Source organism: Pipistrellus kuhlii, unplaced genomic scaffold (assembly GCF_014108245.1).
Source record: "Pipistrellus kuhlii isolate mPipKuh1 unplaced genomic scaffold, mPipKuh1.p scaffold_m20_p_2, whole genome shotgun sequence".
NCBI lineage: Eukaryota > Metazoa > Chordata > Mammalia > Chiroptera > Vespertilionidae > Pipistrellus > Pipistrellus kuhlii.
Window position 1 is genome coordinate 165,793,385 of NW_023425515.1, and position 27,510 is coordinate 165,820,894.

Sequence of the window (27,510 nt, forward strand, 5' to 3'; positions counted from 1 at the left end):
GTGGAAAACGTATGCACATGAGTTGCATTTTGCAAGAACACATACAAGCTGAAAATACACATGATAACACATTAGATTGGTGGGATGGGCTGAGGAGGGTTCTGGGGCATAAAAGGGAATAATGGAAAAGAAAGAGTGGCGGAAAGCTCACTCTAAGTGGAACAAAAGGGCAGGCAGAGGGGAGCTGGGAGTTGTGTGGACAAGAGCACAGGCGGGGAGACCGGGCCAGAGGCTTCAGAGAAGAAGGGCAGGGGTGCCGGGCTGCAGTGTGGGATGAAGAGGGTGAGCAGACGTGTGTGAGGTTAAGGGTAGAGAATTTTCGGAAGCTGGTGGTTGGTGAAGGAAGGGGAGGAGCAGCAAGGTGCTCAGGTTTCTGGGTGGATGACTGGGTCAGAAGTGTCCCCGCACTAAGAGGTCCCTCAGAGCAGGAGCAGGTTTGGGGAGAGGTGAGTTCAGGCTGGACCTAGTGAGCTTGATGGGCTTGTGTGCCATGCTAGCGGAGATGCTCACCAGGTGGAGCCCAACAGAGGATCTGAGCTGGATCACCCACCTGGTTTTGCCACTTTAAAAAAAAAATCTTTTTAAAAAAATATATTTTATTGATTTTGTACAGAGAGAAAGGGAGAGAGATAGAGATTAGAAACATGGATGAGAGAGAGTCATCGATCAGCTGCCTTTTGCACACCCCCTACTGGGGATATGCCCGCAACCAAGGTACATGCCCTTGACGGAAATCGAAACCGGGACCCTTCAGTCCCCAAGTCGACGTTCTATCCATTGAGCCAAACTGGTTTCGGCAAGTTTTGCCACTTTTCTGGGTCTGTTTGGAATGCAACGGTTACCTCTATGGAGATGACCTTTGGCCAGTTTGTTCAGCTTCCTGTTTCCTCACTCCCCTTGTCAAGGAATTTCCCTAGCTTCTTACTATCCTACCTCATCCCAGGTAACACCTACTCCTCTGTGCCTCCATGTGCAGGCTTGTAAGCAGCTCCCCTTGCCCTGGGATGCGGCTGGGCTGCCTTTCCTTCAGGACCAAGCTGTGGGCTCCCCGAGGCCCAATGCAGGGCTGAAGCCATTTGCTGGTAACCCAGTGGCTGCAGGAAGGCCCTCCTGGCCTGGAGACCTGCTTTCCATCTCAGCAGTGAGGGTAGGAAGTGGTTAATATTGGAAATTGACACATCTGATCACATCACTTCTTTTCCCCAAACCCTCCAAAAGGCCCCATTGCATTGAGGAAAACCTGATCCTCAGAATCAGGGCCCATTATCCTCTCATCTCCCCTTCTTTTTCATTCTGCTCCAGCATCCTGCCCCCAAAGCTCCCCTCGCTGGGGCTCCGCCCTGCCTCCGTGGGGAATGTTCCTCTTCCTCCTCCCCCCACCCCTTTCATTCCAGGTTTCCTCCTTTGCTTGAATGACTGTCCACAGGTTTAAAACTGTTCGCCTATAGATTTTGCTACCACCTGATAAACTCTCCCATCTTTTTATTGTCTGTCCTCCCCACCACCTTATCACCTCCTACGGGTTTTATCTGTTTTGTTTCCCCAGCCACTGCAACAGGCCTGGAGCTCAGCAGCTCAAGAAATATGTCAGCCGGCTACACAAATGAGCGAGTGAAGGAGCTGGGAGGGGGAGCTGGGTCTCTCCACCACCCAAAGCCTTCGGGGCGGGGCTGCGGCACCCGGAGGGGTGGGCGGGGCGCGCAGGTGCGTGCCCGGGGGGTGTGGCTGGGCCGGGCAGGCCACGCCCCCGGCACCGCGGAACCCAGGCGCGCGGGCCGGCGCCGTCCAGCCCGGAGGACTTAGGGGAGGGCGCCCGCCCCGCCGGAAGCCGCGCGGGGACCGCGGGGCCGTGGCGGAGGGTCCCCGAGGTGCCATGGAGCAGCCCGAGGCGGACGCCGAGGACTCGTTCCTGGAGAAGTTCCAGAGCCAGCCTTACCGTGGCCGCTTCCGCGAGGACCGCTGGGAAGAGGTAGGCGGGCCGCGGGCTCCGCGCACGTGTGGGCACGTCGCGCGGGCTCCCACCTCCCCCAGTCCCGGCTCCTGGCGCTGCCGGCGGACGGTGGTTTCTACCCGGTGTTAGAATCGGCCTCTAGGGCTCGAGGGCCTTCTTAGCCTGCCAGTACATCTGGGAGTCCAGGCCTCGGAGTCGGACGGGCAGACCTACCTGTGGCTCTGGTCCTGGGTCAGTTATTTAAGTTCTGGGAGCCGCCCCCCGGGTTATCAGATGCCGGGACTGGAGCACCAGCCTCCGAGGCTGGGGGCGAAGATGGAGTGAGGGCGGCGAAGCGCCGGGACACCGAGCGCTCCGTGAGTGAGTGAGGGTCACTACCGCGCTGGTAAGAATGTGGTAACCGAAGAGGCTGTAGAGATCATGATTCTACACGCGTTTTACAGTTGGAAACCGAGGCCTGGATAGGGAGCCATACAGCCAATCGTGATGCTTTGCAAATCATGATAAGTAAGAACATTTGGATGTAGAGACTTAAGAGTTGGATCTGCTCAGTGGCAAATCCCGTGTGTATAGTTCATTCTTCTCTTAACCATCTCCAGGAATTTGAAAAGATCCCTCTCTTTATGAAGAAAGCACCGTCAGAAATTGATCCCAAGGAGAATCCTGACCTGGCTTGCCTGCAGTCAATTATTTTTGATGACGAGCGACCTCCAGAAGGTATATTCCATGACTCTTACGTTTGTTTTGTGTCTCCATAGAAGGGAGGTCAAGGGTGAGTCGTTCTGATTTATAACAAGTAGTAGTTAGCCTGAGATAACTTGTCACTGCTTATTCCACCTACCGTTTCTTTTAGATACCTACCAAATGCTAGGCATTAGGGATAGAGGGATGAAGACGACTGCCCTCAAAGGTCATGACCCAGTGGTAGCCAGATTGTCCTAAACTTTAGGACCTAAAGAATTAGGACAGCCGAGACCGGTTTGGCTCAATGGATAGAGCGTCGGCTTGGGGACTGAAAGGTCCCGGGTTCAATTCCGGTCAAGGGCATGTACCTTGGTTGCGGGCATATCCCCAGTAGGGGGTGTGCAAGAGGCAGCTGATTGATGACTCTCTCATCAATGTTTCTATCTCTCTCCTTTCCTCTCTGTACAAAATCAATAAAATATATATTTTAAAAAAAAAAGAATTAGGATAAAACGTGTGTGGTAAGTGCTAACATGTAGCTACATCCTGGGTGCTGCTGGAACACTGAGGGCAGAAGTAGGAGTGGGCTCACAGTGGACCAGAAATTGGAACTGAATCTTAACAATTGTAGACTCTTACTAGGGTGAGGAGGGAATTTGTATTCTAGGTAGTAAAAGAACATAAAGCAAAATGGGAGGGAGAAAGAGTATAATTTCTCCCCCATTTCTTCAGTAACTAAAAAGAAAGTTCTTTAAGAGGTAGTTCTTTTTATATGCTTCTTTTTGGGTAAGCACTTAATAATCTCCCTTGTAAAATATTTGGAATTGATTGTAGCATGACACACACACGACTATTTTTCCATGTCAATACCCAGTTTTATAGGATTTAATATTTGAGTTTTCTTTCCCTGTTAGTTTTTTCTATTTGGTTTATTATGTTTCATTGTTGCGTGATTTAGAATATTTTTAACATGAGCCTTTAAAAAAATAAATATTATTTCTTATTTTCTTTGCAGAACAAGCCAAGACCTATAAAGATGAGGGCAATGAATACTTTAAAGAAAAAGACTATGAAAAAGCTGTGATTTCGTATACTGAAGGCTTAAAGAAAAAATGTGCAGACCCTGATTTGAATGTTGTTCTTTACACCAACCGGGCAGCAGCACAGTACTATCTGGGTAATTTATTTCATTGTTGAGTGCTTTCAAAAGAGTTAACTTATGATAAAGCTATCGTGATGGTCAGCGGAGAGCTTGAGAGTGCCAGGGAAAAGGGCTACTTATCCAGATACCTTGGGTTCTTTAATGCAGCGGGCGCCAACCTTTCGGACCTCACGGACCACCAGTGGTCCGCTGCATGGACCCCGATCCTCCAGGTAGACTTGGTGAAGAGAAACCAGGTAGAATGCATACTTTTTGCTATCTGAAGCAAACGAGTGGCACCAAATATCTTAATATGAGTTGATATGATCTGGGATTTTTTTAGCACACATGCTTCTGTTCCCTCAAAAAATGTCTCCTCTTCCTCCGCTCTGCTCTGGCCTTCCCAAGGATGCTAGAAGGATTGAGATCTTTGTATGAAAATATATTATCTAAGGGAGAATTTCTCAGAGTATTCTGTGGGACTCTTGGGGAGAAAAAATTCTTTGGACAAGTTTGGAAAGTGCTGCTTCTCTGAGGGGGATTTGCAGTGTACATTAGTATGTTAAGGCTCTGAGGCAACTTACAGCAAAGAACTTTACCTTATGATTCCCAAGTTTTGTAAACCCCATCTTCAAGTAACACTAATATGCAGTACTGTTCTGCAGGTGTGACTTTGGGAAATACTGATTATTTGCTGGTGGCTAGTCTTGGTCATTTTAAACCCATGTAAATAAGAGGACCGAGGAATGAAACCAGGCACTTCTGAGGGGATGGGAAAGAATAAGCCTTGTAATCTAGCGGGGATGAATCTGTTGGGACTCATCACCGTTTGAGCAGTTTCTCCCCAACCATCATGTACTCAAACTGTTTTCTCATTTAGCCTCTTTCATAGTAAGAGTAGTGCCCGGCCAGCATGGCTAAGTGGTTGAGTGTTGCCCTGTGAACCGGGAGGTCATGGTTCCGTTCCTGGTCAGGGCACATGCCCGGATTGCGGACTCGATCCGCAGTGTGGGGTGTGCAGGAGGCAGCCGATCAATGGCTCTCTCTCATCATTAACGTTTCCCTCTCCCTCCCTCTCTGACATCAATAAGAATAAAAATAAAAGTGGTGTAGGACTTTAAAGATTAGTTGGGTAGCCGATGCCCTCAATTTGCATAGGCCCAGAGAGGGACCCTTTCTTCAGTGCCAGAACCTGGACCAGAAACCCAGCCTTCTGATTTCTGGAGGAATACCCTTTCTCCATTCAGTGTTTAATACTCTGTGCCAGGCACTGGCGTCATAGAGATGAGACCTGACTGTGTGTGTTAGGCACTGCACTGTGAAGAAGAGCTACATAGTTCTTTTCTTTGGGGAGCTTAAACGATGCAATTTATAGGGCTAATAACAAAAGCACCTTGCAAGGAAAAAAAATGTGCGTGTGAGGACACCAGAGGAGCAAATGGATAAATATGACAGCCATTCTTTAATATGTCACTGGTATGGCTTACAAAGCACATTTCACACTTAACTTCTCTAAATTTGTTACCCCTCTTGGCCTCATAGCAACTATGCAAGATGTAGGATAAATTCTTAGAAGCATATTATTAGGTCACAATGTATCCACAAAATGCATGCTAACTTGCTCTATAATTTACTATTAGAGTGCCTTTTTTTCATATCTGGATATTACGTAACTTTATTTTTACCAATTTCATGTTAATCTGAATTTCTCTAATTCCTGATGTTGAGCGTCTTTTCATGTGCTTACTAGCTAGCCAGCTATAGTTTGGTGGGTTGGTTGCCTGATGTTTTAAACGTTTCTAAGGCTTTTGATGAGCACAATTAATATATTTTTTTCTAAAAACATTTGCTTTAATTATATTATCCAAGGTTGTACAAGAGTGTCTTTGTTTCTACACATAAAATTTTGAAAATATTCTGATGTTAAACCATGTTATTTTATCAGGCAATTTTCGTTCTGCTCTCAATGATGTGACAGCTGCCAGAAAGCTAAAACCCTGCCACCTTAAAGCAATAGTAAGAGGTAAGTCTTGTAGAACTATGATAGTAATTAAGGAAAAGTTAGCACTATGGTACCAGAAGTTGAGACATTTTAAGGTTTGGTATGAAGGTGCTAAAATACTAATGAAATTACCTTATTTTTGGAATCTTGATGTTAAGTTCCTAGTCCTTATCAATAGCAACATGCCATTTAAAAAAAAAAAATTCTCCAGAAAATAATCCAACCCTTTGTGTTTTAAGAATTTGTAGAGAAATTGAAATTCCTCATTTCGTATTAATAAAGAATAAAATTAATTAAAGCAGTTCCAAAAGTCACATTCTAATTTTTTTCCAAATTAGTTGATTGAACAGTGAAATCTTGAAATGTCATGTTAATGTTAATTAAAAGATAAGTTATGGAACCTTTGCTGATAACTCTGAGGCTGAGATGTTCCCGATTGTTTTTTTCTTGTAGTCTGACCTTTCTATGTAATAATAGTGCTTTTTATTACTTTTTATACTTAACCTTTTTAAAAAGAAGCTCAAAGATGCTTTGCAAACTTTTTGATTCCTCAAATATTAATTTTCCCTGTATCTTCATGGACCAACTTAAAATGCTTTATCGAAGTTATGCTTCTTTAGATATTTATGATTGGGGGTGATAGATAGATCCATGTTTCTCAAAGGGAAAGAAGGTACTGAACAAAGATTGGCAAGTAAATTCAATGGAGTCCTGTGGGACTGTCATGTTGGAAGTCTATAATCCTTGATTGAATGTCAGTTTTACCTTACTATGTGACCTTGGCAAGCCACCCATTCTGAGTATCAGTTTTTCTTTGAAAGATGAAGTTGGATCCTGTTGACATTTCAGCACTTATTGTTCTCATATTTACAAGTTCTGTGGAAAGCCTAACTGGCTAACTGGAGAAAATTGAGCATGATTAAAGGAGAAGCAACTTAAACTGGTAGCCATCAAGAACAATTTTAGGAGAGATCTAATGTCTTTGGTCTTGGCACTGCTTTGACTAGTGGCTGAGGTAGATTCTGCTTTCTGACTCCATTTAGAAAAATGACCTGAGATGGACTTTATTCTTCTCATTTGAACCTGAAGCTCAGAGTGCTCAGTCCTTTGTGTAATGCCTACTTGGTAAATGACTGAGCCAGATTTCCAGCCAGATCTGACTCCAAAGCCTGTGCTTTTTGCCACTAAGCTGCAGCCTTCCCCACTTTGAGTCCTTAAGACTAGGGAGTCTCACAGGAGTTTTGAGGTGAGGGCCTTACAAACCTTTTGATCTAAGATATAAAAATGGTCTTCTAGCCTTGGGAATACAGTACAAGGGGCTTATCCGTTTTCTCTTCAGGGAGCTGGCTAGTGGCTGGTGGAGGTAGGGATTCTTCCTCAAGGGGCCTCGTTCTGTGCATGTTGTCCATGGGTCCTGAGAGTTCTGGGTTCTGCAGGTGCCTTGTGCCATCTGGAACTGAAAAACTTCGCTGAGGCTGTGAACTGGTGTGACGAGGGGCTGCAGATAGATGCCAAAGAGAAGAAGCTTCTGGAAATGAGGATTAAAGCAGACAGACTAAAGGTTGGTGGCAGACAGACTAAAGTAGCCACTTGGCATTTAATTAACATTAATAACAAATTTGCATTCTCCAGGTTGTGTCTTTTTGGACATTGTAAACTTTTTCTTCTTTAAAAACAAAAATCAAGAACCAAAAAGTTTTGACCAGGACGTATGTACGAACTCTCATCAGGCAGGTCCACCTTTCGGACCTCCATACAGAGACCCACTAGCATTCCTGGATGACAAACCACAGCAGGTGTTGACCCAAGGCCTATCTTTAGCTACCACAGAAACAGAAACAAGGATGGAAGGAATGTCAGCATGTACTGACTCTACAAATGACAAGAGTAAATAGGAAGAAAAAGAGCCTCCTGGAAGTGAGTCAAGTGAAGAGACCAGAGATAGATTAACTGATATAAAGGAAATCAGAGATTAGCTACCGGAGAGAATTGATTCTATCCTAGGTGCAATTGATAGGTTGGCCAAATTAAAGGAGGCTAAGTTTAAATCAATAGAGACAAAAGTAGATAAGTTATAGTCTGATGTCTTTCATGTATTCCAGAGCAAGACAAGGTACTCCTCTAACTGGGAGGTGGTATCCAAGTCTTCCGGGTGTAACCAGCCCTCTGCTTGCTGTCACCATTCTTTTTGCTCCTCCCTCATGCACAAAGCAAGCTTCTTAACAAATGGGATGATTGGTAATCATTCAACAAACAACAAATTTAAATGCCTAATAAGATATTATAATATCTTTACTTCAACTGGACAGTATCCTGCCATGAGATTATATCACCACTACATGCTGTGTACAGTAACACTATTATGATCAATAAAGTAAATAAATACATAAATAAGTAAAATAAGTACATTGGAAAAGGAGGAATTAAACCAAGAGAAGAAAGGTGGCAGTTTTAAAAGGCCCATAGTGGTACCCATTTGACATCAGTCTCTACCGAGAATGGTCTTTCTCCTTCGTCTGGCTTAATCTTTCCTCATATATCTAAAACCATCTCCTCAAAAGGGCAGAGTCAGTTACTCTCTCTTCTGTGGTTCATAGCACTTGGTTCACATTGCCAGGGTAACACATCACAGATCTTTTACTTGTCTGTCCACCACACACACACACACACCCCGCACCCCCTCTCCCGTGAACTGAATCTTTGGGTACAGGAACTGTAGCTTTTTAAATGTTTATTGAACATCCATCTTAATGTGCACCACTGGTATCCCTTGACATAGGAGCCTGTATTGGATAGAGAACAGAGGTAGTAATTTTATGAGCAGGCTGGGATAACATAAGGAAGCAAGTTCCTTAGAGCTGATGCATCTGAATTTATTTTCAGCGGACTCAACAGAGGGATATAAGGAAAGCAAAGCTGAAAGAGAAGAAGGAGCAGAATCAGAATGAGGCTTTACTCCAGGCCATCAAGGTAAGTTCTCAAACTTGAGGCCCTTATGGTCTTGCTAAACCCAAGAATCCTGAAGTCTCTTGGGATCCTTTCTTGGGATGCTTTACCTGAATGGATTTGTTCATTTTCTTCCTGCTTTGATAAAGTTTCATGATGAAGGGGCTCTGGAGTCCGACTCCAAGTGTTCAGTCGGCTCTCCCACTTGTGTGCATATGTTGGTCTCGGGTAACCTATACTGAATAGTTGCTATGGATTAAGCATCATTTAATCTTCACAGTAGCCTTCTGTGGTAGGACTTCTTGCTTTGTTTTGTTAGCTGATGACATCGTCTCAGAGGTGAACAAACCTCACATGGCAAATGTGTCAGAGCCATGTCCTTGCTCTTAGCCAGTGTTCTAATGCATCCTGAAAAAGTTCCTCTAACTATTGCAACAGCAATAAGTTCTACCTCCCTTTCCCTCTCTTCACTTTTTAAAAATATATATATTTTATTGATTTTTTTACATAGAGGAAGGGAGAGGGACAGAGAGTCAAAAACAGATGAGAGAGAAATATTGGTCAGCCGCCTCCTGCACATCCCCCATTGGGGATGTGCCCGCAACCAAGGTACATGCCCTTGACCAGAATCCAACCCAGGACCCTTCAGTCCACAGGCCGATGCTCTATCCACTGAGCCAAACTGGCTTCAGCTCTTCACTGAGTTTTTAATGAATGTAGTCTGATCCAAATCCTGCTTTTACCTGGTGAGCCTTGGCTTGCCCCTCTCTTCATTCTGTCTGTCTGTCTGTCTGTCTATCTATCTATCTTAAAAGAACCTGAGTTTCTGAAGACACAATCATCCAGTTCTTTTAAAATATATATATATATATTTTTTATTGGTTTCAAAGAGGAAGGGGGAGAGAGAGAAATATCAGTGATGACAGAGAATCATTGATCAGCTACCTCTTGCACATCCCACACTGGGGATTGAGCCCGCAAGCCTGGCATGTGCCCTGACTGGGAATCAAACCGTGACCTCCTGGTTTATAGGTTGATGCTCAACCCCTGAGCCAAACTGGTGGGCTTCACTCTGTTTAAATGAATTTAGTCTGATCCAAACCCTGCTTTTTACCTGGTGAGCAAGTCACCTGGTGAGACTTGGCTTGCTTGGTCTTGGTCTTCACAATGGACATAACCCTGCTTTGAAAAGTGTGGGGTAGGCTCTTAGTTTCATTCTTTGGTGATTTGAATTGTGCACCCATTTAAATGACTTCTTGACTTTGAGAACTTCACACTATTAAGATGCACTCCACTAGTCCCTCCTCACAATAAGCAATCTGCTAACATGTATTAACAAAATGGAATTCTCCTGATTTGCCATCTACTCTTTCATAATGAGGGATTTTTTAAAAATACATATCTTTATTGATTTCAGAGAGGAAGGGAGAGGGAGAGATAGAAACATCAATGATGAGAGAGAATCATTGATTGGCTGTCTTCTGCATGTCCCCTGGGGATCAAGCCCACAACCCAGGCATGTGCCTTTGACCAGAATTGAACCCAGGACCCTTCAGTCCGCAGACTGAAGCTCTATCCACTGAGCCAAACCAGCAAGGACTACAATGAGGGATTTGATCATTTTTTAAAAAGTAGGATATTGGAATGCCCAGATATTTGTACACGGACCTTATTTTGGTTCTCTCCTTTTGTCTAACTCTGCATCTCAGAAACTTCACTGTACGAAAGACAGTATACACACAAAGCTATACATACTATATTTTAACAATAGCTTAAAGTAGAGGTCAGCAAACTGCAGCTCTGCCTGTTTATGTTACCTGTGGCTGTTTTCATACTACAATGCCAGAATTGAGTAGTTAACTTCAACAGAGACCATTTGACCCACAAAGCCTAAAATATTTCTTATCTGACCCATTAAGGGAAAGTTTGCCAATCTCTCATTTAGGAGATAGCATCAAAGGCAATTTCAGTTGCATGTAATTTTCCCCTCCTTTGTAGCCTTAGGAATCTACACACACACACACACACACACACACACACACGAGGTGACCCCACTATTCAGACCTTAGATTTATCCTTATTTCCATAATTCAGTCAAGATTATTGACTGTCATTATTTTTAGTATTCCATGCCCTGGCTAAACTGAAGCACATGCCACACTCTTCTGCTCTTGATCTTTTCTGTGCACATGTTCCTTGGGGTGGAATGCCCTTCCACCTTCCCCCATTTCTACTTCTCTGCCTTTCAGGCTTTGTTTAAGGCCTAGCTTCCCCCAATCACCTCTAGGCCCAGACGAATTAATTCTTCATGGTCTGAAGTTCCAAAGCTTTACTTTCTATTGTATATTGTTCTTATTTCCATAGCTAGCTACCCACTAGACCCTGAGCTGATCTTGAGGGCAGAAACCATCTCTAGCCCATCTCTGTTTTTGGTAGAGATGTTCAGGGAAGTGCAGTTAAACAAGTGATGCCAACTATGTGCTAGGCCTCAGGGATAATGACAATGAGTCAGGAAGCTTGCAGTGTTATGGTTTCCCTTTTTGTGAAAGGGGTTCGCATCCTTCCACACAATAAGGTTTCTGTCTCTACCCCAGGCTAGGAACATCAAGCTAGTCTCTGAAGCTGCCAGTGAGGATGAAGATTCTGCCTCAGAAGGTCTAAGTGCACTCCTGGATGGGCTCAGCTTTGAGAACCCCTATGGCACCAGGCTGAGTATAGATGACCAGGGCAGACTGAGCTGGCCTGTGCTCTTTCTGTACCCGGAGTATGCCCAGTCGGACTTCATCTCTGCTTTTCATGAGGACTCCAGGTACTTACTTGCCAGGAACCCTGTGCTCTTGCTTGCATGCTCTTTTCCTGTTGTCTGCAGGAGGGAGATAACATTAAAGGCTTTTTGGTTAAGGGAAGAGAATAGTATAGAGGGTTTCAGTCTGGTTTGGCATAATCTGAATACTATAGCTGATTTCTCCCTTTGCTAACTAGCTTTGCAATGACAGACACAGTACTGACGGGGCTAATAAGTATAACACCACAGTACAGTGTTTGAACTTATCTGGTGCGATATGAAATCATTGTAGGTAGTACATGCATAGTAATTTAAGTGTATATTTATTAGAAAAAATATAACTAGCAGTTATAACATGTGATTTCCTAAAGTTAATGCTTAGAATGTGGCTAAATGTGAGGAATGTTGTTAAGCTTGAGTCAGGCTTAAATGTAAAGAAAATTAAAGACATTTACTATGTCATAATAGGACAAGTGATACACATACACGTTTTGGGCACTGTTGTCAGAATGGCTTGCACCTGCATTTCGTGCTTTATACATTCTTGATATCTTTGATTTGATGTGGGGGGACTGTTATGTGGGAAAGTGGATCATGAGTTATTGATACCCAGAAAATGCATGTTATATCCTTAGGTTTATTGATCATCTAATCGTGATGTTTGGTGAAACACCCTCTTGGGACTTAGAGCAAAAATACTGCCCCGATAATTTAGAGGTAAGAGAAATTTTATTTTGTTCCTCTGGCGGCGGCCACCAACCTTTCGGAACTCACGGACCACCAGGTGGCGACCACTGCTGTATGGGATGTTTTGAGGGGGAAGAGGGTTTCATTGCTCTCTCTCTCTCTTTTTTAATCTTTATTGTTGAAAGTATTATATATGTCCTTTTAAAAAAAAATATTTTATTCATTTTTTACAGAAAGTAAGGGAGAGGGATAGAGAGTTAGAAACATCGATGAGAGAGAGAAAAATCAATCAGCTGCCTCCTGCACGCCCCCTACTGGGGATGTACCAGGAACCAAGGAACATGTCCTCGAACCGGGACCCTTCAGTCCCCAGGCCGATGCTCTATCCACTGAGTCAAACCGGTTTCGGCTATATGTCCCTTTTTTTACATTCATTGCTTTTTTTAAAAATTGCTAATATACAGAACATAAACTTTATCATTTTATATTCCATATATTTACCAAAAAATGCCATTTTTAATTTGTTATTAAATTATGTATGTAACTATTAATCATTATAGTTCAGTAGCATTAAGTACATTCACATTATGCAACCATCACCACTATCCATCTCTATTTTCATCATCCCAAACTGAAACTCTGTACCCATTAAACATTAACTGCCTATTTTCCATTCCCTTAGAAACCACCATTTTACTTTGTCTCTATTAAATTTGACTACTTTAGGTACCTCATATGAGTGGAATCCTACAATACTTGTCATTGGGACTGGCTTATTATTTATTTTTTTTTAATATATTTTATTGATTTTTTACAGAGAGGAAGGGAGAGGGATAGGGAGAGTTAGAAACATCAATGAGAGAGAGTCATCGATTAGCTGCCTCTTGCACACCCCCTACTGGGGATATGCCCGCAACCAAGGTACATGCCCTTGACCGGAATCGAACCCAGGACCTTTCAGTCCGCAGACCAACGCTCTACCACTGAGCCAAACCAGTTTCGGCGAGACTGGCTTATTTTACTTAGCATATTTTCAAGGTTCATCCATGTTGTAGCATGTGTCAGAATTTCCTTTTTAAGGTTGAGTAATATCCCACTGTTGGGATTAAAAAATAATCACAAATGACAGTATAAAGAGTCTGACTTCTAACCATTTCAGAAAGATTCCAGCTCATCCCCCTTTACTCCTGAACACTTCAGTGTCCATTTGTCACAAACAAGGACGTTTTCCTTTATAATCCCAATCAACCATCAAAATCAGGAAATTAACTTTGATACATTGAATTGTTAGGGTAGGGAAGGCTTGTAGGCCTGTGCTTAAGTCTTGGCTGGTCTGTTTATTGTCCAGGTTTCAATGGTGAGTTATTTCCCTTCTCTGAGCCTGGTTCTATTTTTGGAAAATGGAGCCAGTAATACTGTTCTTCGTATCACTGTGCTTTATATTGCACAGTTCTGTGCAGGAGGCATTCAGCTAATAACAGTCACCATCTCTTTCTATATATATATATATATATATATATATATATATATATATATATATATATTTATTTTATTGATTTTCTACAGAGAGGGAGAGAGATAGAGAGCTAGAAACGTCGATGAGAGAGAAACACCGACCAGCTGCCTCTTGCACACCCCTTACCGGGGATGTGCCCGCAACCAATGTACATGCCCCTGACCGGAATCGAACCTGGGACCTTTCAGTCCGCAGACCGACGCTCTACCACTGAGCCAAACCTGTTTCAGCAACAGTCACCATCTCTTTAACTGTTTCCTAGACTGGGCCTGAACATGCCTGGTGTTGCCGCAGCCATTGTTTGTATCTCACTCCCACTCCTCCGTTAATCTTGCAGGTCTACTTTGAAGATGAGGACAGGGCAGAACTGTACCGGGTGCCTCCTAAGAGCACCTTGCTGCAGGTGCTACAGCACCCCAGGTGAGTCCTCATGAGGCTGAATAGAGCAGGGAAGATGCTCACCCACCATTCCAGGGATCCAGCCAGGTTCTCATTCCACTGCTAAATGCCTTGTACTTCCTGCCTTCTGCCCTGGACATAAAATGGTGCGATGGCAACCATGGAGACTGGTCCAGCCATTTGCCAAACCGGTGGCAGTGTGATACTGAGTCATTGCACTGCAGCCATGGCGCCCTCAGACTGGGACACCTGAGTGGGACTGGTCTGAGGAGGAAAAAGCTGTGTCGTTTTTGTATCTGAAGATAGCTGGGCTGGCCCTACTGCTCCCAATTGTGCCTTGTCCCCTCCCTGATTTTGTTGTAAGGAAAGAGCATTAGCTCTTGAAGTCAGACACCACTGTTTCATGGCTGTGTGATTCTAAGCACACACTGCCTCTCTGAGGCTATTTCCTCATCTCTAGAACGGGAATAATAACTCGTGCCTACATACTTACAGGTATTTCAGAGCTGATGAGAGAGTAGGACAAAGTGCTTTTGTAAACTGTAAAGGACGGTCTTGCTCTGAGAGCACCTTCCTTAGCAGGGGCAGCCAGTTGGATTTGGCAGTTGTCGCTTTCTGCTGCTTTGGGGCGTCCCTAGACTATAAAGAATGCCCTCGGTAGATGTGTAAGTTGACTTTTGGACCAATTTCCCTGAGCTTTGAGCAAATGCTCTTGCATTTAGGTTCAAAGAGCCCGATGGGGAATGAATGTGGTTGGGGGTAGTGAGAAATGAGGCTGGAGAGCTAGGTTAAGGCCATGTGTGAAGGCCTTGAATGTTCTAAGGAACATGATCTCTATTCTGATGGTGGTGTATGGAGCCACAGAGTAAAATTTATACAGGAATGTACAAATTTTTTAAAAATTTATATTTTTATTGATTTCAGAGAGGAAGGGAGAGAGAAACATTGATGAGTCATCAGCTGCCTCCTACACGCCCCCTCCTGGGGATTGAACACACAACCCAGGCATGTGGCCTGACCAGGAGCTGAACCATGACCTTCTGGTTTATTGGTGATGCTCAACTGCTGAGCTACGCTGGCCAGGCAAGTGATTTATAGATTTTAAGTGTACTATTGATGGTGTGAACTGAAATAGAGGATGGATTTGAGAGAGGTTTAGGAGGCGGATTGGATGGGAATTGCTGATGTGACTGACTCAATAGGAAATATCCAGCTGTTCTTTATGCTTCTGTTTTAGGTTGACAAGCAGGAGGTGAATTAGTGACTTCTCTTGGCAGTATTTTTTCTGGCCCTAAATCTCCTATTTTATTGACAAATTCTTAGCTGTTTTTTTCTTTTCTTAATTGTTAGAAAATTACTTAGATTCTTTAAAGGCCTGAGTTCTACTCTCCCCTATCTCCTAAAGAAGCGGGGCGGGGGGCTAAACAAAACAGACTGATTTGTGGAGACCAATTTGATGCTTCTCAGAAAATGTAAATGCTGTTGGAAGTCATTGCTTTGTAAATGACTGGTATAGACAAGAGGCCACCCAGGACAGGTTTCCGGGAATTTTAGTCCCTGGACTGGAGCCAAGATACAGGCCCCTCTGTCCAAATCCAAGCACAGTGGGTAATGCTAACACCCCTCAAGCTGGGAGGCCAAGGCCTTGCCTGTTTCTTCTACCTGCCCTACTGTTTGCTTTACGCCCAACAACAGCATTCTAGTGACCCACACTGCCTGGCTTTACGTCCCTAGCACAGCCCCTTATCCAAATTAAAGTCAGGCTCAGACGTGACATTTCCAAGAAACCTTTCCTGATTCCTCTTTCCCATAGAGGGAAACACACCTCACCAGTGCTTCCACAGTTGTTCCTTGCTGTCCTGGATTGATTATCTCCCTCCCTCTTGGGCTTGAGGGCAGGGACAGTGGTTTTTGTTTGTTTTTTAATCTCTGTTTTCAGCACAGTGGCCTGGCTTAACCTGGGTATTCACTATTGAATGAATGAAAGATGTTCTTGTAATTTTTCTGTCATGTTTAGCCACCAACACCAATGCTAGAGGACTAGCAGAGGTTCTGGCTAGGTTATAAGGGGGTGGAATCATGCTAATTTGCCAGGTTTTTAACAACCCAACAAATAAATATGCTAAACTTTCATTGTAATGTTGACTCAATCCAAAGGTTCACTGTGAATGTTGTTGGGAAAGCCCTTGGATGATTATGATTGCAATTCAATTCACTCCTCTCTTTTATTGTATTCACTGCAGGTACTTTGTAAAAACCCTGACACCAGCATTTTTAGTCTGTGTGGAATCCTCTCCTTTTTGTAGAAATTATCTCCAGGGGAGAAAGGTGCACCAGGTAAAGTGACTGAGCCAGGCTGCGGAGCCAGGCACCTGGATCTCCTCCCATATCCACCTCTGCCCGGAATACAGCATACTTAAATCAGCTGGACATAGTCCTAGAATCCAACACTTTTTTCTGTCACCTTGGAGACCGTCCTTCCTCATGCTATTGGGGGGGGGGGGGGGGAGCTGCTGACTTCCTTGAGCTGCAGCCGCTCTGAGCAAAGTGATGGACCTACGCTAGTCTTCATTTTCCTCTGTTGATACAAAACTGTGCCTTGGTCATGGCATCCTTTAGGACTCTGAGCTGTGCTAACTACCAGCCTCCCTCCCTGAAGGGACCATGTGTTGCAAATACCACAGCAACTGACCCATGGAACTCACTGGACTGACTCAGGATCTAGTGACCCGGTCTGAACCTTTGCAAAGCTAGAGGCTTTGGAGAAGCTAGCCCTCAAACTGCATATATACAAACCATGTCTGTAATTTAAGGCACTAAAGCTGAGACTGACCTCCAGTTATTTCATGAGCATGGAGGGTTGCTCTGTGGGATACCGAAGATACCTTGGAGTAAGATGGGGCCAGGAAAACTGGGTCCTGTTTCTACATCTGTAAACACCAACAATCTGGCATTCTCCAGAACCCCTCAAAGGTTTGCCAGTTTTCCTGATCTCTGCAGGATGGAGGACTATGATACACTTGGACAGTGAACTCTGAATTCCCCCCCAGTTTTTCACATTTTAGGATTTTGTGCCTTTTAAACTGGAAAACCTTTTGGCATGTTGAGTCACTGTCATAAGTTGTACCTAGAGGGCTTTATATGTCCTTACATGTAGCCATGGGACTTTTTGCAGTGCCCACCCACCCCTTCCCCCGGGGAGGAGTGTACTCCCCTGAAGAGCCATGGTGTGGAAGGTTCATGTTCTTTCTCCTTTGCCATGAAAACTTATTTCCCAGATTAGGGCTGTCCTTCAGCTTGGGCACCAGAATGGTAAGACAGTGGAGCAGAGCTGCAGCAGCTGCCCTGCAGCCACTGATTGTAACATGAAAGAGGAATAAATGCTTGTAGTAATGGTACTGAGATTTGGGGGTTTGTTACTACAGCAAAGCTAACTAATACATCATTAAACGGAAACCAGCTGCTATCCCTAAAATGAGCTAATGTGAGGTTTTGTGCCATGTGCTTCCTTGTCTTTGAAGGGCAACTTGGTGTAGATTATTTATTATAGAAGGACTAGGCCGCTTGTGGCCAGAAAGCTGAAGTTCAGCTTCCATCCTAAGCCGGCTGAGGCCATGTTGAGCCATTCTCCCTTGCTTCCCAGCTAGAGGCTCCTGCTTGGTTCTCTCTGTAAGTGCTCTGCACTTTGTGCAAGAGGCCTGACACTCAGCAACAACCCATGGAAGCTCACAGAAGCCTTGAGAGCTGCTGGTCTAACAGGAGTGGACACCAAAGTGGTGTCTGAATGTGGGAAGCCTAAAGGTGCCACCCCCTTCTGCCGGCCCATATGCGCTACCCACCCACCTACCATATGCAAAGGGCTAACTGGCCTAACAAGGACAGCTGCCACTTACTAAGCACGTGCTGTTAGCCAGACACTGTTGTCTTCATTTTACTGACCAGAAAGGGCTGGGAGTATGAGGAAGGTCATACTTGCACAAGGTCACATGGCTATCAATTGGCCCAGAAGTCTGAACTGAGTATGGGTCACTATGATATAAGCCATTATTTTAAGTCAAGTAAAGAACCTTGATTTTCTTCAGCTGTTCCCTAGATTTACAATAACATATTTTCCATATTATAGAAAACTATCCATAATTATAAAAACTTTAACTTTAAAACAAAGCTTTAAGCACAGCTGGCGTGCTCAGTGGTTAAGCATCAACCTACAAACCAGATCACGGTTTGATTCCCAGTCAGGCCACTATGGCCCTGGTAGGGGGTGTGCAGGAGGCAGCCAATCGATGATTCTCACCATTGATGTTTCTATCTCTCCTCTCTGATATAAAAATATATTTAAAAAAAACAAAACACTTTACATACCCTTGGATGCATAACAACCCATTGAAAAAGCATTCTGGTGCCTTGGTGTAGAAATGGAAGGTCTGGCACTCAGGTGGTTAAGGAAATGATAATTTCAACAGATTTCTGCAAAGCCCAGCAGGTGTCTCTTCCATTAAAACAGAATATTAATGGAGCCCTTGATTTACATCCTAAGCTTGATTTACATGATGGTTTTGTTATGCATCAACCTTTGTCCCCAAGTATTAATTCTGCTAAATATTTCCCAGCCAGTTGCTTCTAGATCTCCCCAAGGAATGAGCAATGATAATACAGCCAGTACCTGTTATTTTGCCAGCATTTCCATTTCATCAATTTATGGTAAGCGGTAACACTGGCAACTTCAGGGAGGAGAAAGGTACACAATTTGAATATTTCAGTCTCTCCTCTAAGGAGAACAGTTCCGCAGGCGCTGCTTGGTTCTGGCTGGCGGCATTCCCCAGGAAGCTTGTAAAGCATCACATCAAGAAACAAGATCCAGGTCTGGACATAAAGTTAACAGCAGCACTTGAGTCCCCATTGGGGTATTTCCTAAGTCATCTGGTGTGAGGGAAGTGTTTCCTGAGAGCACAGTAAGGGCTAAGCATTTCATAAGCTCAGCCAGACAACATAGGGAGGTAGGTACCATTATCATGAGGGCATCTTTCAGATGAATTTTGAGACACGCTAAGGGCAAGTAATTTGTCTAAGGTGCTAGAGGTGGATCTAGGATTATATCTCTTTGGAACTTTCAACAAATTATACTGCTCCTGGCTACTGCAAGAAACACTGGCTTAGGAATCAGGACACCTAGGTTTCCAACTTGACCTTGGCAAATCACTGCACTCCCAGTTACTGCAAAGCAGAAGACAGATACCTACTTCATATCCACAAGGCTTCTGTAGCTCAAAGGTTGATCCAATCAGACCTCGTAATACAAAAGATCAACGGGGTGTAGCCTAACTTAGGGGATGTAGCACCTGGCCTGCAATCAGGCCTTTGCCAGTCAGATGGTATGTGGCAGGTGAATTTCCACTTTGGGCCTGTTCCCATCGGTTAGGTTCAACAGGCAGGTTCCAAGTGCTCCTCCCACTGTAGACTTCCTGAATTCTCTATCATCTTCAAATCATTCTATATCTCATACACTTAATGAGAGTTTAAAATCAATTGGTTTTAAAAAGTGCTTACAGCTGGGACCGGTTTGGCTCAGTGGATAGAGTGTTGGTCTGCGGACTGAAAGGTCCCAGGTTCGATTCTGGTCAAGGGCATGTACCTTGGTTGCGGGCACATCCCCAGTAGGGGGTGTGCAAGAGGCAGCTGATCGATGTTTCTCTCTCATCGATGTTTCTAACTCTCTATCCCTCTCTCTTCCTCTCTGTGAAAAATCAATAAAGGATATATTAAAAAAAATTAAAAAATAAAAAGTGCTTACGTTTGGCTAGCCTTCATTAGAGTACAAATTTAAATATATATGCATCTTATAAGTACAACCAATGGACATAAAACTCTGGGGAGGGAGAGTATGTATAGGAGGGAGGGAGGGGGGCAAAAAAAATCAATAAAATATATTTTAAAAAAATAAATATATATGCATCTATTTGCATGAATTCTAATTTCTCATTTATTTAGGCTAACTTGATTAGATATAAATAATTCAGCTTTATTTACTGAAATCACTTTTGCACAGGCAGAGGCCATGTGGTATGGCTGAGGGGCATAGGTTTTTATCAATATTTGGATTCTAGCTCTGATATTTAAGAGCTGTGCATCCTTGAGTAGCTTAAATTTCAGGTTCACTCCTTGGTAAACTGGGAGTAACAGCGCCGCCCCTGCACAGTTTCAAAGACTGAAAACTGTGTATAAAAGGCCTCACAGCATAATGGCACATGGAAAACCCCCCAACAAATAAAAACCAGACCATTTAAAGCAGTGAGCTCCCATCAGTCTGATAATGTACAACCGAAATGATTCAAAGAAATGCTCAACTACAAAGTGGGCTCAGAGAAGGCAGCTCCCCGCATACCAGGAGCTCTCAATGGACTTGTACATTAGAACCATCCAGGGCCTTTTTAATTCCTGACACCTGGCCACACCCTGCCCCACAAGCAGGATCTCTGAGTAGGACCCAGGTGATTCCAGTGTGTAGCCAAGGGTAAACTCCAGTGCCTCACAATCCAGCCTTTCTAGGTTTGCTGTCAGAACCCACATCTCCTGACCTACATGCTGGCCTGAGCTCCGTGGTAGGCCTGGGAGCCATCAGGGCTTGGCATAGGCTTTACTGAGGGGACCTGATGGTGTGTGCTTAGGGTGGGTTACTCTTGCAATAACAAGCTGCTTGGAAGCTGTAGGACAGGTGGAACAGCTGGCCAAGACAAGAACTGCAGTGCACTTGGAATCCGCCTAGGACAGTGGTCGGCAAACTGCGGCTCGAGAGCCACATGCAGCTCAAGAGCCGCGGTTTGCTGCTCTATTAACTAAAGAGTTTGCCGACCACTGGGATAAGGGCTTAATCACAAGGAACAACAACAGCCTGTGATTATTGGAATGGAGAGTCTAGGACCCTAGCCTCAGGGAGCTGACCATCAGCTATAGGAGGCTGGCCCACCAAACAAGGAGTTTTGTGGCCCCAAACAACAAGGGCTGAGCAGGAGAGTGCTAGGGAGCTGGAGGGAAAACCACTTCCAGATGTTGTCAGGTATGCTTTCAGGAGGTGGTCCAGGTTTTGAGCTTGTCCTTGTCAGATTGTTTGATTTGGACTCACAGAGACCCTAATTTGGTGAGCAGGAGCAATGAGAGCCGGTGGCTCCGCAGTAGCCGCTCAAGTCTGCTCCTCGTTCTCCACACAATTCACGCAGAGGCCTTAAGTGTTCACCCCTGCCATGGCTCTAGGATCTAACTCTGCACTGAGGTTAAGGTCATAATGGGACTCAAAGCCTGCTCTCCTTTATTTGTAAAAGAAAAAGTTTAAAACATACTTTCCCAGGACACACCTCCCCCCACCCTTTTTTTTTTTTTTTTTTTTTTTGGAATGGAATGTAGACATGGTAGAAAAAGAAGGGAAAGACTCTCAAGACAAGGTACCGCATACTATTAAGATGGCAGGTGTCACCATTGTTTCAATGAGCATGCGCGGCTCATCCCAATAGTTTGACTTTATTCAATTGTCACAACATGATCTCCGTGCAGAGCCACCTCAATAGAGGAGATCTACTGGGACCATTAGCTGATAATATCAACTTTCTGTGTAACATAGACTAAAGGGGATCAGAGCAACCAGATGTCTGTCATGAACGACTCGTGGAACCAGCCAGTGACAGACAGCTGTTAAAGACTTTACCGACCTATTCCATTTTCTCATGGCCTGCTCTCCAACTGTATGCAGCAAGCGGCCTGTGGTCAGACAATGGAGCCAGGAGGGCCTTGGCCATCAGCCACCCCCACCCTACACATGGGAAACAGCTGAGAGAAGGGAAGTGACTCCCTCAGGGCCAGGACAAAGTCTGCTCTTTCTTGCCTCCCTGCCTCCTAACAGAAGATATCAAAGGAATGGTATTGGGCACCATGGCCAGTACAGAGAAAGGGACAAGTTAATGATTTTAAATACAAATAGTACCAATAAATGACTGGATAAAAATTGGTTTCCCTAACATGTGCTCATCATCCATGAGCTGCCCCGTTTCTGAGAGACCAGCCCCAGAAAAGAGTGCAGGAAAGGCAGCAGCTTTAGAATGAACTCCAAGGTGCCAAAACCGGTTTGGCTCAGTGGATAGAGCGTCGGCCTGCGGACTGAAAGGTCTCGGGTTCGATTCCGGTCAAGGGCCCGTACCTTGGTTGCGGGCACATCCCCAGTAGGGGGTGTGGGAGAGGCAGCTGATCAATGATTCTCTCTCATGGATGTTTCTAACTCTCTATCCCTCTCTCTTCAATAATAATATATATATATATAAAAAGAATGAACTCCAAGGCGTGACATGAGGAGGGTGTGGCTGGGGCCTTTAGACAACCTGCACGTGGCTCAGTAATTCTATGACTGCCTCTTTGGTGAGAAAGACCACTTCACTGGCGTTCTGGCACCAAACCTCAAAATGGGCAGGGTCCTCCAAGGCACTCTTGCCGGCGATGATCACGAAGGGGTAGCCAAATTTGTTGGCATCCTTCAGTCTGTTCCCAATGGTCAGATGGGTCCTGTCATCGAGTAGGATCTCCCCACGAAGCTGCGGCACGGCCTCGGAGATGTGGTCATACAGCTGACCCGTGAGCTCTGCAGCCGCCTCTTCCTTACTGCCCTTCTTCGGGGGGATGAGGCAGACTTGGTAAGGAGCCAGGAGGCTGGGCCAGCGAATGCAGTCTTCTGTAGAGAGAACCTCAATGGCAGCAGCCAGAATCCGTGTCACACCTAAGCCATAGCACCCCATTTCAGCCAGGGAGGCTTTGCCATGGGCGTTAATAAACTGGGCATTGAAAATGGAGGAGTACTTGGTGCCCAGGTAAAACGTGTGCCCCACCTCAATGCCTTTGGTTTCAGTCAGTGGTCCCTGGCAAGCGGGGCAGTTCATTTGAGACGAGTCTAGTGTCTCCACGTTGGCCGAGAAGCTGCAGCTGGTACAGACAGCAAACCGGTCCTCCCCGATCTCCCCTGGAAGCTGAAACTCGTGAGACATCGTGCCCCCGATGCTGCCCACATCTGCCTGCACCTTGACACACCGCAGCCCCAGCCTGTCAAATAGGCTGCTGTAGGCATCACACACCAGGCTGTAGGTCTGCCGGGCGGCCTCTGGGGAGGAGTCGAAGGTGTACATGTCCTTCATGTAAAACTCTCGGCCACGGAGAAGACCAAAGCGGGGCCTGGGCTCGTCCCGAAACTTCCTTGTCACCTGGTACAGCAGGAATGGGAGCTGCTTGTAGGACAGTGTCTTCTGGGAGGCAACCAGGGCTGTGATGGCTTCCTCGTGCGTTGGTCCTAGGCAGTATTCCTTGCCGTGTCTGTCTCTAAGTCGTAGCAGCTCCTTGCCCATCAAGTCCCACCGGTCGGAGGCTTGCCAGAGCTCTGCTGGGCTGAGGCTAGGCATATTGACCTTCTGCCCGCCAATGGCCTGCATCTCCTGGTCTATCACCCGCACCAGCTTCTCCATGGCACGAACAGTATAAGGCAGGAGGTGGTAACAGCCGGAGCTTGCTGGGTGGATCAGGCCCACCTGCAGCATCAGCCGCTGGCTCTTACAGGTCAGGTCGCCAGATCTGCCATCCAGTGAGAGCACCTGGTCTTCCCGAAGGTTCTGGGGCTGGAACATGCGGGACAGCACCAAGCGCTTCCCTCTCCCTGGGGCGCAGTGGGGAAACCTGCGGGGAATGTACCCAGAGAGCTGGTGGTGGCAGGTGGCCAGAGCGGGCAGTGCTCTGCATCTTGTCAGCAGCCCTTCCATGACACCCCGGCACAGGGAAGCACTTGTGCCTGGAGAAAAATGAGCGGTGCAGAAATAAGTGTTAACTGACTATGAAGTAGCCAGCTCAGTTTGGCCTCCAACAAACTTCTAAGACAGCCACTGATTCTGCAGATAAAATCCTTTCATTGTGAATACCCTAGCAGATCCAAGTATACTTCTCTTCCCTCTACTGCCATGTAAAAAGTATACATGTTTTCCCACTTACAAAAATACAGTAGTGTACTGTGAAGAGAGCATGCACAGGTGGCGAATGCACAGGCTCTGACACCAGGCAGCCTGGATTCCAGAGGGCTTCCCGCTGATGATGTCCTGTGTAGGTTTCTCTATGATTTTACCAAATATTGACATACTTCTGAGAGTACCACATTTCATCCATTGATTCTATTAAGAATGATTCTCCTACTACCAGCAAGTCGTTGGTTTTCTCCTTTATACACAATCTATAATAATCAAAAGGTTTTATTTTGTAATATATTTGGAAGAGAATTTTCAGGAATGAATGAAATTACTGAGTCAAGGGGTATAAACTTCCAAGGTTCTTGATTTCTATTGTCAAATGTAGTGAGCACCTCTGATTTTCAGTCCTGGATCAAAGCTCTCCTGATCCCTCTTAGCACTGGGAAGCTGGAATTCTCACGTGGTTGCCTCCCGCTGGCCCCTCCAACCTCAGGCAGCTTCATCCATTTCCCCTGCGCACCTGACAGATACTCTGGTTTTCTATGTGGCCTATGGCCTGAAAAAGGTTGGGAGGCACTGCTACAGAGTCCTACTGTGACTGCATGGACAAGCGTGCGTCCTGAAGGCAAGAAGCGTGTGGTTCACACCTGACTCCATCACTTGAGATTCCACCTCAGGCCAGTGGCCCAGGCCAGAAATGCCTTCGCTCTTGGCTCCTCCTAAAGCAAGATTTCTCTCCAGTCCACCCCCTCCTTTCCGACCCTTACTGCCTCAGCCTTGAGTTAGTCCCTCAATACCTACCACTTGTTACATTGCAATAGACCAGCGGTTCTGAAACTTTAGTGAGCATCAGAATCACCTGGAGGGCTTGTTAAAATGCTGACAGTGAAGCCTCACACACACAATTTCTGATTTCGTAGGTCTGGGGTTTAGGCAGAAAACCTGTATTTCTAGCAAGTTCTCAGATGGTGCTGATGCTGCTGGTCCGGGGCCACACTGGGAGAACTGCAGAAGCCTAACTGTTCACCCACCCTGACTTAGGCTGTGAACTCCATGTGGGCAATAACCATGTCCATTTGTCTCAAGTGATACTGCAACAGCCAGCATGGTGCCAGGATACAGCGGACATTCAATAAATGTCTATCAATGAGTGAACTGAATGATTCTTGATTCCATCTGTCCAGTCTCCATATTTCAGATATATGATTCAATCTCTCCTGTTTATAATCTATTATTTCCCCCCATCATAATGTTCTCAGAATGGTGCCAAAGCCTCTTCATATTTTGATCCCAATGCATCTCTTCCAGCTTCCTACCCTACCACTCCCCTAACATGCCCCAAATTGCTCATCATTCCAAGAATAGGCCAACTTTACCGCAGCAACTCCAATTCATCAAGATGCACTTATTGCAAGAAGCTTTCGCCAACCCTTCCAAATAGACATAGTTACTCCTTCTCTGTGCTCCCACCACACACAGCTCTTCATAATAGACCACATTGGAACAATTTTCAAACATGGTTTTGAGAAAATGCTGTGTGCCAGGCATTGGGAGTGAACAACGTTTCATGCTCTATTCCTCCATTAAATCACGAGTTAATAATGTGTTTTTTTTTATCAAATGCATTAGTAAAAGATCAAAGTGAAGGGGTGCTATCTGGACAATTTAAATAAGAGCCTTGCCAAAACCTGTTTGGCTCATGGGTAGCACGTCGGTCTGCAGACTGAAGGGTCTCAGGTTTGATTCCAGTCAAGGGCATGTACATCGGTTGCAGGCACATCCTCTGCAGGGGGTGTGCAAGAGGCGGCTGGTCGAGGTCTCTCTCTCTCATCGATGTTCCTAGTGCTCTCTCTCTTTCCCTTCCTCTCTGTAAACAATCAATAAAATATATTAAAAAAAAAAAATAAGAGCCTTAAGCCCTCTGTCCCCAAACCCCTCAGTTTACACCAACAGGAGAATAATTATACCTCAATTTTTCCACAGACAATACAGTGTTTCTTGCACCCCAGACTCTGGTAAAGAGGCTGAGTCTTTCGATCATCCCATACATTTTCATTAAGCACCTACTCTGTCCAGCACATGCCTTTTTAAAGGTCCTTTGACTCACAATGGCCTTGCAACCCAAGCAGGGAAGTTATGCATGAAGTGTGTATAACAGTGCTTGGTATATAATAAGTGCATAAAGTGTTTGCTATTATCATTATACCAAATTCACAGAGAGGGAGGCTCAGAGACGTGAAGCCACTGTGTCAAGCAACTTGGCAGAGGAGCACAGGGCCACATCTGGAGGCTAAGTCCCTGCGTCCAGTTCCCAAGAGGTCTCCATCACGGGCCGTGCTGCCTAAAACAGCCATGGAACCCCAAACCTCATTCTAAGAACTGGCTCAGCCCAGGCTGACTGGTGATCGGGTCAAATGACTCCACTTTCCGGGCCGCAGTGTTCCCAGATATAAAACGGGAAGATTGGCTCAGTCACCAGGTGATCCCTGAGGGTCTTTCCATGGCTGGCATAGCTACCGTGTTTCCCCGAAAATAAGACATCCTCCGAAAATAAGACCTAGTGCACGGAAAGATAAGACATTCCCTGAAAATAAGACCTAGCGCAACTTTGGGAGAAAATATTAATATAAGACACTGTCTTATTTTCGGGGAAACAGGGTAGAGACACCATGACAGTTACAACAACCTGAGGCAGACAAGGGAGTAAGTCCTGACCTCAATTTTCCACGGAGGAAACTGAGACCAGGAAACAAGTATTATCCAAAAATTTATGTGCTGTGACTCCGCCCCAACCCAAAGGCGGGATGCACAAGGGAAAGCGGACACCAGGATCCTAGGTGTCCGCGCCCAGAGGCCTCTCCTCACTCGGCCGCCTCCCGCGGGCTCCTCGGTCCTCGCTGTCACCCACGCTCACCAATTGCAGGTCCAGCCAATTGCGTCCTCAAGACCGCCACGCCGGACCAGCCCACGTGAGCCAGGAGCGGGCTGGAGCCGGTTGGAGGTGGTGGTGGTGGTGGTGGTGGTGGTGGTAACGGTGAGGGGAAGTGTCCTCTCTAGCCCCGCCTCCCACCTTTCTAACCAATCACAAGGCGAGCTCATGGTACTAGCCCCACCCAACTTGTAGACAAGTAAATGGTTTTCCGGAAGCTCGGCTAAGGAGACATCACCATCCCGGAAGTTTCTCTAGGATGTAAGGAGGTGTAACTCTATGGTCAAAGACTTTTTTCTTTTTTTTTTTTCTTTCTTCCAGGTTTTGAATCTGGTGTTTCCTCCCCTGCCAGGACTTGCCCCATTCTCAAACTGGGAGAACCACGGGCAAAAGTGTAACATTGTACATCTAATCCATATACAATGGACCAGGTTGTTTCAAATCTACCTTATTATTTTACACGCTTTCCATTTAAAGAATTTTATTTTTT

General features: G+C 45.4%; 2 protein-coding genes across 7 annotated transcripts; one reads left to right on the top strand and one right to left on the bottom strand.

Moving 5' to 3' along the window:
• Window positions 1-1,778: 1,778 nt before the first annotated feature.
• TTC4 (tetratricopeptide repeat domain 4) lies at window positions 1,779-17,580 on the top strand. Of its 4 annotated transcripts, none has more exons than XM_036446080.2 (10): window positions 1,782-1,969; window positions 2,551-2,668; window positions 3,651-3,812; window positions 5,722-5,799; window positions 7,215-7,339; window positions 8,662-8,748; window positions 11,319-11,533; window positions 12,145-12,226; window positions 14,050-14,132; window positions 16,355-17,580. In XM_036446080.2, exons 1-10 carry the CDS (start codon window positions 1,874-1,876, stop codon window positions 16,455-16,457), a joined length of 1,149 nt encoding a protein of 382 aa, XP_036301973.1. In that variant the 5' UTR covers window positions 1,782-1,873; the 3' UTR covers window positions 16,458-17,580. The 4 variants fall into 4 exon arrangements, with proteins under 4 accessions (XP_036301975.1, XP_036301974.1, XP_036301973.1 ...); XM_045584640.1 differs by lacking the exon at window positions 1,782-1,969 and adding an exon at window positions 2,437-2,458; XM_036446081.2 differs by lacking the exon at window positions 12,145-12,226 and having other exon boundaries at window positions 1,781-1,969.
• A 4,885-nt stretch (window positions 17,581-22,465) lies between these two features.
• On the bottom strand, window positions 22,466-27,135 carry PARS2 (prolyl-tRNA synthetase 2, mitochondrial). 3 transcript variants are annotated; one of them, XM_036446067.2, is made up of 2 exons: window positions 27,006-27,135; window positions 22,466-23,922 (listed from the first exon to the last, which is right to left on the bottom strand). In XM_036446067.2, the coding sequence occupies exon 2, from the start codon at window positions 23,891-23,893 to the stop codon at window positions 22,466-22,468; it is 1,428 nt and encodes a 475-aa protein (XP_036301960.1). In that variant the 5' UTR covers window positions 23,894-23,922; window positions 27,006-27,135. The 3 variants fall into 3 exon arrangements, with proteins under 3 accessions (XP_036301960.1, XP_045440598.1, XP_045440597.1); XM_045584642.1 differs by lacking the exon at window positions 27,006-27,135 and adding an exon at window positions 26,807-26,984; XM_045584641.1 differs by lacking the exon at window positions 27,006-27,135 and adding an exon at window positions 24,128-24,261.
• Between the last annotated feature and the right edge of the window lie 375 nt (window positions 27,136-27,510).

Coding starts and splice junctions, on each gene's coding strand:
- PARS2 (XM_036446067.2), bottom strand. CDS start 23,893: ATGGAAGGGCTGCTGACAAGATGCAGAGCACTGCCCGCTCTGGCCACC.
- TTC4 (XM_036446080.2), top strand. CDS start 1,874: ATGGAGCAGCCCGAGGCGGACGCCGAGGACTCGTTCCTGGAGAAGTTC. Junction 1,970..2,550: donor GCGAGGACCGCTGGGAAGAG/GTAGGCGGGCCG, acceptor AACCATCTCCAG/GAATTTGAAAAGATCCCTCT. Junction 2,669..3,650: donor TGACGAGCGACCTCCAGAAG/GTATATTCCATG, acceptor TTTTCTTTGCAG/AACAAGCCAAGACCTATAAA.